This window comes from Saccostrea echinata, unplaced genomic scaffold (genome assembly GCF_033153115.1).
Source record: "Saccostrea echinata isolate AGI-Se365-2 ecotype Australia unplaced genomic scaffold, CSIRO_AGI_Sech_v1 ptg000073l, whole genome shotgun sequence".
Lineage (NCBI taxonomy): Eukaryota > Metazoa > Mollusca > Bivalvia > Ostreida > Ostreidae > Saccostrea > Saccostrea echinata.
Genome location: NW_026889822.1, coordinates 723,122 through 734,294, shown reverse-complemented (window position 1 = coordinate 734,294; position 11,173 = coordinate 723,122). Strand labels below are relative to the sequence as shown.

Genomic DNA, 11,173 nt, shown 5'->3' with positions numbered 1-11,173 from the left:
CAAATTTTCTTTTTTTGTGGGGGGGGGGGGGGGGTGTGTGTTCAAAATCTGATTATTGATCACTGAGTAAAGATTTGAAATTATAAAGTCAAAATTTCTAACTTCAAAACACCACGATTTCATTACACATTTTTGTAAAACATGCATCTTGGAATAAAAATTTTCGGTCACTACATGAGTATATTAGGAACCTTGATTCCCTTATGATTTAACATTTAGGATAAACTGGTTTTGACACATTTTAAGCATTAATTTATGAGGGAAAATACTAAAACATCCCAAAATCCATTATTTGAATATATAATTTCAATCTGTTCATCATCCTTTTTAAATATATTTTCATTTTTAAATTTGCAATTATGACTGTAAACCACAATAGTTCATATAGAAAAAAACTGAAATGATCAAAGTTTCGTATTGGCATTTCGGGATAGTTTTTTTTTTTATTTAATCCTTATTTTATAATAAACCTAATGCAGAAAATTTCATGCAATAAATTAACAACTCCAATTAAAACATGTCCTCATTATACTTCGGAAATACAAATTTACTGACTAAAAAACATGTATCATGAAAAATTGCAATAAACTTTCATAATTTCCATCATATCATTTTACAGATTCTTATAATATTTTATCTCATTCAATGCCAGTCGCCGTGTAGCGCAGTGGTTAGCGTTTGCTCTAGAGTCACGAACATGAAGGAGTCGATCCTTATGTAGCGGGTTCGAATCCCACTGCGAGACATGGAGACAGTGAAACCGAGGTCCCGTGTCGCAGTAAGTGCTGGTCAGAAAAAGATCCCTCACCACTCAATGACCTGGAGTGCTGAATATAGATCTAAATTTGCAGCCCACCAGCGGCAATAGTGATGTCTCAATATGAGTGAAAAATTCTCGAGAGGGACGTTAAACACAAAATCATTTATGCCACTTTCTATCAGTACTTACAGTACTTCGATTATAGTTTCTAATCTAAATTTCTCCGCCCATTTCCATGTAATAGAGAAACCGTAGTCTGACCGGGGGAAAATGTTCCAGCATTTTTTAGTGCGATAGATGTTAAAAATTGGCTTGTATTTTTTGATATGTTTAATTATGTTTTAATTAAAAATACATTGTTATACACAGTGAAAACAAACAAAATACCATATGCTAATATTTAACCGGTAAACCAAGGGTGTAAAAAGGGACCACACTACTATACTTAAGAAGAATACTCCTTTGAGCAGAATTGACAGACCATTATGAAATGCCATTTCCATGAAAAAGCATCCAGAAGTCCACATATCTGGCGTCCAATATCTGAAGATCCACTGTACAAGAATACCTAAAGTTTATACATTAATAGTTATATTTTCAAATTTCTTTCTTCAAAATAAAATTACAAATAACAAAAAATGTATTCTTCATAAAGCTACTGGTTTATCAATATGCATGGTTACAATTGTAATAAAACATACATGTGCAGGGTGGGAGAGAGAAGGAAAAGTGGGCAAGGCTTAGATCAAGCTGGTAAATTTAAATATAGTATGTGGTAAATCCATCAGATTTTGGGGTTTTATAATCATTAATTATGTTCAAGCACCTATCTTGTGTGGTAATTTGACAATATTATGCAAACTAATTGCTTGACTACATCATAGTACAAAAAAAAATATATAGATATTCCTTAAATATTCTTCAAAGACTAAGAGAGGCCATTGTAAGAGAATGTGATGGTTATTATAGGTGCTTATTGAGGGCTATGTTAATCTGCATGGTGTGAATGACAACAGAAAGGGTATTACTAACAAACACACAAATGCTTTACTATATTCCCTCCAACTCATTGCGAGGGGATAATAACATTAGTAGGATTCTGTAATGGAGAAACACTAAAATTTTATAATTGACCTTGACCTAAGGTCATTCATGCAAATTCAAGATCAGTGACAACAGAAAATTGAAAATTCATATCAGGTTATATAGAAATATTTTAATTTCATACTTTAAATACACAAACTTTACTTAAGGACTCTCTATACACCAGTGCAAAATAGGTTTTATTTGGACATTGAGAAAATTGAATCAAGGTGTAAATATTGAGCTTATCTATCTAATTTTCAATGTACGGTACGTGGCAATATTTGCTCCCCAGGAAAAATGTTCAGAGACGACAAAGTATCAATGAACAGAAATCACTTTTGTTTAGTACTTTACTTCCGTGGAGAAAATACACACAGCAAATAAAGTGTTCAATTCATTTATCTGGGCCTTTTTAAAATGTTAAGAATACTAAATTGATTACAAATTGAGTATAATATACTGTAAATTTCAATTTATTGGAATTGAGATCTAAGGGCAGATCACTCTAACTGCAGAAAAATACCATAGAATCAGAACTCTTTAGTGTGCAGTGTAGAGAGGGTTCTTAAAGCAGTTTCTTAGAAATATGTAAATTGGCACTTTAAAACTTAATGCAGCGGGAAGGAGGTAGGGGTGGTAATTTCATGAGCTTGTTTACAGTACCTCTAGTAACTGACTGGGATGGACTACTTGTGTCCAAGTGCTATATTGAGTTTACTGTTGAGTTATTAATGAGTTAAATCCTCTGATGAAAAAAACATATATATACAAAAATAGAAAAAAAGGTTATTTTCTTGACTTGTGCAGTGCACTTCCCTAAACTAGTGAATAATGCAATATTTACTCTCCAAGGCTACCAGATCTTTAATTAGTCCCCTACCGGTGAAACCGGAGGGGACTATAGGTTTCCTCTGAGTCTGTCCATCCGTCTGTCCATCCGTCTGTCTGTCTGTCTGTCCGTCTGTCTGTCTGTCCCTCTGTCTGTCTGTCAGTCTGTCCCACTTGGTTTTCCGCACTTTTTTCCTAAACGCTTGCAGATATTGAGCTGATTTTTGGTATGTGAGTGTATCTTGATGAGTTACAGATCAAGTTTGCATTTCGTTCTGCTTCATTGATTTTTGACGGAATTACGGCCTTTTCAATTTTTACGGGTTTTCCACAATTTTCTTCTAAACGCTTGTAGATATTGAGCTGATTTTTGGTATGTGGCTTTACCTTGATTAGTTATAGATCAAGTTTGCATTTCGTCCCGCTTCATTAATTTTTGACGGAAATATGGCATTTTCAATTCTTAACGGGAACCAGATTACACTTGCCGGTAGGGGACTAGTATTGCTAATGCAATACTCTCAGAATGCTTGTTTTAAATGCCAACATGGTGTACTGGTGCATGCTTTCGTATCTTTACGATAGAGGAACAGGTTCAATTCCTGTTGTTGGCTTTCCTTTGAAAGAACTGGTAGTAATCTTGCACTGTTTAAGAATATTTCGGTATAATAGCTTTTAATGTTCATTAGATTAGCACACACAAGATAAATGTAAATAAAATTAATGAACAGACAGATGTGGTATGTATGTTGCCGACCGGTTTTAGGAAAAGTCTTATATATGAATTTTTACCTATACATGTAGCTTACAAAGAAGAAACTAAGCTGGATGCTTTTGTGTTAATTATTGAACTCCTTAAGGACATTGGCAAGTCAAGGTTTTCCGGAGAAAGAAGGTTTAATACATGGGTTTTTTCACTTATAACATAGTGATTGAGAGTGATCTCCCGTGTAGAATTCTCTAAGCGGTGGAAACCAATAAAGCGTATGTTACAGAGGTAAACAAAAGCACGATTACTTCCTTCAACGGGTAGAATCATCTATACAGCAAGAAAGAAAAGTAGAAATGGCTTTGTTGTACATTGTATTCAGGGACAAAGAGCCAATAGGTCGTCATTTACGATAGTTGTGCTCAGTATGCTGGGAAGGGCAAATATGTGACATATGCTGAAAGGTAGGCCGACTGAGAACAGTTCTTAGCTAGGTCGTGTGAAGGAAGCAGCATTTAGTAACTACGAATAAAAAATAAAAATAAAACAATGCCAATATTTTTGTTACAATGTGTTTCAATCAATTAAGTCAACTACATGATAAAAACAATCAACCAGTCTCTTGATCAATTTTAGCTGTTAAGGGAAGCAACTCAGAAATAATGATCGGTGCCGGTATATCCATGTTTTGTTCCGATATATAATTTTTAGCCATAATTTCTAGAAGTCATAGGAAATGAAGATACAATAATGTATATAATACAAAAACTGTATGAAATAAGTGGGTTTTGGAAAAATATTATGGTGAAAAATTATGTAGGTCCCTTTTATCAACATTTTACATAGGAAATGCATTGAGAAGTGTAAAAACATCGATTTCACAAAATCTAAAAAAGAAGGTTGGATTGGTAGGTTAAAAGGTCAAGAATATAGCCTATTTAGTACTTTTAAACCTACTCAAGAGTTCTTGAAAAATTCTATACGATAACCAGGAACCTTGCCAATGTCCTTAACATTATAGAGCAGCAACTGAATAAACTTGCGAAATACACCAGCATTTGCTTAAAAACAAAATGAATGAAAGTGATATTGACAAAACTGCATCAGGTACTTGCACATATATATTTTCTCATCCTGAAAACATCATTGGCAACAAAGCTGTATATCAAGCTCTACGCTCCTGTCAACAGAAATCATATATTGTTGTCGATGAGGCACACTGTATTCTAGACTGGGGGGAGGAATTCCGTCCAGTTTTCAGAGAAATTAAGCAATTAAGAGCTGTTGTACCGGATGCTCAAGTGCTGGGATTAAGTGCTACTTTGTCAAAAGATGGCCAGAAAAATGTTGCCCAGCACCTACTGATGACTCACAGTTCCTACAAAGGAAAACATCAAACTAATTATAAAAAAGAGACCTGGTGTTGGGAAAAACAAATCTGTGAAAAAGGCTCTTGACTATGTGTTTGAGTCTGTTTTCTATGAACTAAAACAGAAAACTCAGGATTATCCTCTTACACTGATTTACTGCTGTGGCAGCATGGACTGGGTGGGATACGGGTTTGAACTTGCCGAGAGAATCCTTCGAGACAGTATGTATGGTGGTGATGGACACAAATGTGCAGAGAATCTAAGGGTAGTCATGTTACATTCTGCTTTGGAAAAAGGAGATGAGGTGAATATTGTCTCATACCTACATAGAGTTTGATTTCTTTTGATAGAAAAACAACAGATCACTTATAGTTCAACTGAATAAATGATACATGTAAAAGTCATCAAATTCCCTATGTTGATCTTTAATCTAATTAACAGTTATATGCAAAGATCTATTGATAAAACTGAGACAATCAAGTCAATATTTACATAGCAAATGTTTGTATTATCTGCCACAAAAGTATATATAGAGTCTGGAAAATCTATGTATGCTGGATTTCTGTTTTCATATTCCAACAGATTTCAATTTAACTTACTCAATTATAATAAATGAATTTCAGCTCAAAGATATCATATTTAAGAATTTGGCAAAGGATCCCATAGAGAGTCCCCTGAAAGTTGTTATTGCTACAGTAGCACTAGGGATAGGGGTAGACCTGCGTTATGTAGCTCAGGTGATTCATGCTTGTCCTCCCCAAAATCTGGAAGGTAAATTTTCTACAATATAAAAAAATTAAATCATATGCTTGACAGTGTGGATGGAATAATATCAGAAGTAGGAGGTAACCTACAATATATCACATGTATATTGCAGAATTTAGTTCTACATTATGGAAGCTAATTTCTTGTGATAATGATTAACATATTGTAGTGATAGTAATATTTAAAATAATTTGCTCCATATTAACTTAAAAACTTTCCTTCTATATTTCAATTTTATACTTTTAGCATACATACAGCATATTGGCCGTGGTGGACGAAACAGTGAAATGCAGTGTGAAGCCATTTTGTACTTCAATAGCAGTGACTTGGGGCGTCTAAACATTTCAAAGGAAATTAAGGAGTATTGCAGGAATGACACACTTTGTAGGCGAGTTTTTTTCTAAGTCCCACTTTGGATTTACAGAATCTACTGCTGTTGTTCAAAATTGTTGTGATGTATGTGAGGATTCTTGCCCCTCTTCTGAGTCAGCTGAAAAGGATTCGGAGATAGACAAGTCTGTTCTCAGATCTGCATTAACTTCCTTTGTGACTTCCTCAGATCTGAAAGAAGAAGTAAAGCTTGGAGTGTATTGAACATTTAGTTCGCTTTCCTAAATTACACCTTGCAGAGGAGGAACCGACCCAAGACTTTCAAATTTCCCCAGTAGTTGCAAAGTCTTTATGTTGTTTAATAAAACAGGTCATTGATTTGTCTTTAAGATAAACTATGTTTTTAAAATTGGCTTGAATAAACATATTTCAGTTTACAGTACTGTTATAATATATGTAAGTTTAACTTCTTTGTTTTTGGATTTTTTTCTTTAATTATGTGAAGCTCTTTATAAACAAACCTCAAGTTTAAAAACAGTAAAACACAGTTACAGCAAACAAGCTTACACAAATTTACACTTAATATAATGACTTTTTTATCAAAGTTTCAAAATAACTTATTTCTTAATTAACTAGGATATACACTGATATAGCAAATAATTCTTTTATCAAAGCAAATTTTGAGGTACATGGGACTTGACTATAAGAATGTTTTACTGTATTTATGTTTTCATAAAGTTTTACCTTAATTTCTTACTTCATGGTGAAAGTTGTACTGGTGTTCACGAATCCATGACTTCAATTTCTGCATATTGAGATGACTCAAGGGACTCTGGACAGGTTTGGGAAATGATTGAAACTTTCGTCCATCTTTAAAGTGGAAAGGTTTAAGCTTCTGTAAGTCACTGATAATCATGCATTCATCAGAGTGTGAAAAAACAATTTTGTGCTTCTGAGAACGTACAATAACATCAGAGGAATCATCAAAAGATGCTGATATGTTTTTCATGCCAGCAAAGGCAGCTGTTCTCTTTGCAATGGCAGTGTCTGTTTATTTGAATGGACAGCTTTCAAGTGACCTTTAATTTGTCTCACAATGTGTTCCATCTGTAGGTCTGCAGGAATTGAAGAATCAAACTTTTCTTTATAATTGTTGACAAAGAGACCATAAAAAAGACTGGTAAGCTGTCTTCTCATCAAATGTGCACTGCTGCTGGACCAAGAAGCGCAAAATTTCAAGTGCATACTTGGAATTATCATTGTGGCCCTTTAGAATATACATTAAGTGCTTCATGAGTGGTATAAACCTGTCGACTCTATTCGGAATTTTAATATTGTTTTGAAGGCCTTTAAATGCAAGTCCTAGTTTTAAGATTCAAAGTCCATAGTTCATGATATGATCTGGTGAAGCTTGCATATGCTCAGATTTTGTCAAAAGAGGCAGCTGAATATTCACTGGACTTCCATTTGGCATTTGTACCTGTATTTGAATAAACTGTACAGTAGAAGATTGCTCCTGGAATAATCTTTTGAATCTTTTATAATGTATGCATCAATGAAATTTTCTAATGAATGCACAAGAGACATCTTCTTCTCATATTCACTTATAATAATTCATCCAAACTTGGTATAAAATGTTTGATTGGCACATAATCCAGTTTGTCCATCCCTAAATACTCCAGAGCTGCAGACACTATGTAACTGCCTATTAAAGACACTGCAAGTTCTTTGCAATGGTCAAAAATGGAAAAGTTCAAATGTAATGGGAGAGAGGTGCTCAAAACCATCCTTTCCACTAACAGCATCTTTTCGAAGTGTCTCTTTGCTCCTGAAAAATGTTCTCTAGTAAGTTGATCTCCTCCAATGTGCACTCTGGTTTTGTCGTCGACTTCTCTGCCACTGGCCCTGAACACTTCTGCAACTGTTTCTTCATATGAATCTAAAATCTTTATCACATCTGTGTCGCACTGTTCATTTCTTGGCAATACCGGTAGTTATTTCGGGGACAACAGAGTGTTTTTTGTCGCATCATAATTATGAGGAATGAATTCCTGTCTCATTTCATCAAGAAATGTTTTGAAACCAGCAAATTCTTTGCAAAATTTGCATAACACACTTTATGTTAGTGTAACATACTCCTTATGAATAACATTCCAGTCTGCTAGTGATGGTAGAAAGTCCTCAGCTGGAATATCCAGGACTTGTCTTTGAGGTCCCTTGTCAGGTAGGTTCTCAAACTCTTCATGCTGAATAATGGCAGCAGATGCAAACCAGTTTTCCATACGTTTTGATGAAATGTGTCGCTGGTGACTGACTTTAACCATAAAGTTTACGTTGTCCCCAATCAGACGGGATAGCATCTACAAGGTCTTTAATATATTGGTCACCAATTTGTCTTTGAACTTTCAGAGCTACACTGTGAGATAAAGTTACTCCCAGGCGTTGAAATCTAACATGAACCTTAAACACAAATTTAGTGCACATAAATATTAAACATGAAGAAAATTACTTGCATATCAAAATAAGAGCAGCAATGTTATGTTTCATGTTGTAAGAAAAGCTGCAGTTCAATAAAGTTAATATCAAGGAAGTTATACTATTTAATAGTTGAATATTTTCCCAATTCATTGAAAGAGTAATTAGCAATTTTTTTTTAAACATTTACTTACTCTAGGGCAAAGAACCAATATCGTAAAAGTCATTACAATTAGTGGAAAACACAACCAAATGATGAACTTTTTGGAGAAAATGAAAAACCCAATTATCCATACTAAGGTTCATGACATAATTATTCTATAAGTCATGCTCACAAAGTATGGTTTAATGAGGTTTAGTAAACAGAAAACATCAAACATCCCAAACATTTCCATTCTGAAATGAAGAAGGCTGAAAACAAAGAAAAATGGACACAAACAATTATCAGTGGCAATAAATTAACTAAAGTGTTCCAAGGAACACTTAAGACATTTTTTACAATGATTGATGACAAACAGTACACATTCTTAAACAAGAGGCCCATGGGCCACAATGCTCACCTGAGTTACGTTTGGCCCTGCTGTTCTTCACCAGACCCCCACTCCATTGTAATAATTATTGCGGCCCCGTCGTACCCCTGGGGGCCATGATTTGAACAATTTAGAATCTACACTATGTAAGGATGCTTCCACCTAAATTTCAGCTTTTCTGGCCCAGTGGTTCTTGAGAAGAAGATTTTTAAAGATTTTGCCAATATATTTCAATGTAAAACTTTGATTCCCTATTGTGGCCCCGCCGTACCCCCGAGGGCCATGATTTGAACAATTTAGAATCTACACTACCCAAGGATGCTTCCACATAAGTTTCAGCTATTCTGGCCCTGTGGTTCTTGAGAAGAAGATTTTTAAAGATTTTACCTATACATTTCAATGTACAACTTAGATTCTCTATTGTGGCCCTGCTCTACCCCCGGGGCCATGATTTGAACAATTTAGAATCTACACTACCCAAGGAAACTTACACTTAAGTTTCAGCTTTTCTGGCCCAGTGGTTCTTGATAAGAAGATTTTTTAATGACCCCATCCTATTTTTCTCTTTCTTGATTATCTCCCATTGTAAGGGTGGTTGGCCCTTCATTTTAACAATTTAAACTTCCCTTCACCCAAGGATGCTTTGTACCAACTTTGGTTAAAATTGGCTCAGTGGTTCTTGAGAAGAAGTTGAAAATGTGAAAAGTTTACAGATGGACGGACAGACAGACAGATGGACGGACGACAGACAACAGGTGATCAGAAAAGCTCACTTGAGCTTTCAGCTCAGGTGAGCTAAAAACATGGACTTACCTTTTAAATGTCAAAAATATGCTGTATATTGGCACTAAGTACTATTTTGTAAAATAGGTCAAATGTCAGGTTCAAATGTCATTAGGTTAAAAACCATGGTTATTTACTATAGCCATAGTGCCAAACAATGTATGTGCAAAATATCAAATCCATACCTCTTACAGTTCTTGAGATATGAGGTGTGACAGACAGGCGACAGACAGACAACAGACAGACGCTTGGTAAAGTGATCCCTTAGTGTACTACTAGCTCTGCTCTGCAGGTGACACAAAAATACAGGTTAATAAAATAATAATATTTTAACTTCAAACATTGTAATGAAACCGAAAATAAAAATTGACTGTGAATTAAGACATAATCATGATAATTGTAAAATACCTTCTGATGAACCTTCTCTTCTGCCAATGACATGTAGATCATCCTTTGTATATGTGGAAGGTCCTTACACCTCCTCTTCATGAGTATTCCGTACACAGTTCCAATCTCTGGATAGATCTTATCAAAATGTTGCTCATGCATTGACTTCCTAGGAATACACACAGCAAGCAAGGTTTCTTATAAAAGAGGATTGTAGTCAAGCATTTCTTGTACAACATGTTCCCATCTGAAAGTTAGTAAATCCTCATAAGTGTTACCCCCCCCCCCCCAAGTAACTGAAACGCCTCTGTGTTAAATATTTTGAGGATTCTTCGATTTCCAACATGAAACAATGCCGAATTTCCTCTTTTAGGTCTTTTATTTCATATACTTCTCTGGCCAAACAGTGTAATGAAGTGCCTTTTCTCCTTTTATTAGCTAACTTCTTAGAGAGCTGACACTCTCCTCAACATCCTCCATTTCTGCTGATGAGGAGTCTCTCTCAGAATGATCACCTCTGTTTAAAGAATTAAAAGCAATGCAACAAACATCAGAAAAAAACATGTCTGTAAACATTTTAGAATATGAAAAACCACCTTTGAATTAAATTAATGATGTCATTATATATCCTTTTCGCTAAAACTTTATATTCATGTTGGATCTACTTATACAAACAGTAGGGAGGGTATGCTCACGTCTGTCTGCACTCCGCGTTCTTCAGTTGAACTTAGAAATTGTCCGCGCTCTGCACTTGAACTTAAAAATTGCTCTGTTTCAATGAAGGATATCTCTTCTCTTTTATAAAATGATCTGCATGATGCGCCTGAAATAAAACAAGGTAGTTAAGTTTATTCTGGAGTATTGTGTTTTATCAAATCATCAGTATTAACAATCAAATCTATTTGGGATTGATTTTTTACTAACAAAGGGCACAGATTTTTAGAATATGACAAACGCTGAATTTTCTTTCAAACCAAATACTCACAACATTAGATGCCAGAAATGATTGGTTTTGTTATTGCTGTAAGAGGTGGAGAAATTTAATAGAAGACTATTATACACTTATTTACTGGCTATGAGGACGATAGCAAGTTTATCGTTCCCCAAGATAGCAACTATTTCCCGAGGCGCAGTCGAGGGAAATAGTTGC

At 34.9% G+C, this 11,173-nt stretch overlaps 1 protein-coding gene and 1 long non-coding RNA gene across 2 annotated transcripts; one reads left to right on the top strand and one right to left on the bottom strand.

The window, feature by feature from the left end:
- Positions 1-4,674: 4,674 nt before the first annotated feature.
- Positions 4,675-5,811, bottom strand: LOC133176309 (uncharacterized). Its single transcript, XR_009719435.1, has 4 exons — positions 5,774-5,811; positions 5,353-5,533; positions 4,901-5,034; positions 4,675-4,761 (listed from the first exon to the last, which is right to left on the bottom strand). It is a non-coding gene; the product is annotated as an uncharacterized LOC133176309 (long non-coding RNA).
- LOC133176308 (ATP-dependent DNA helicase Q1-like) lies at positions 4,749-6,308 on the top strand. The gene is made up of 3 exons (XM_061311440.1): positions 4,749-5,057; positions 5,377-5,524; positions 5,765-6,308. Exons 1-3 carry the CDS (start codon positions 4,923-4,925, stop codon positions 5,920-5,922), a joined length of 441 nt encoding a protein of 146 aa, XP_061167424.1. The 5' UTR covers positions 4,749-4,922; the 3' UTR covers positions 5,923-6,308.
- Positions 6,309-11,173: the final 4,865 nt, after the last annotated feature.

Excerpts from the sequence above, each read along its gene's own strand:
- LOC133176308 (XM_061311440.1), top strand. The coding sequence starts at position 4,923 with ATGGACTGGGTGGGATACGGGTTTGAACTTGCCGAGAGAATCCTTCGA. Across the intron at positions 5,058-5,376 it reads CTTTGGAAAAAGGAGATGAG|CTCAAAGATATCATATTTAA; the intron begins GTGAATATTGTC and ends AATGAATTTCAG. Across the intron at positions 5,525-5,764 it reads TCCTCCCCAAAATCTGGAAG|CATACATACAGCATATTGGC; the intron begins GTAAATTTTCTA and ends TTATACTTTTAG.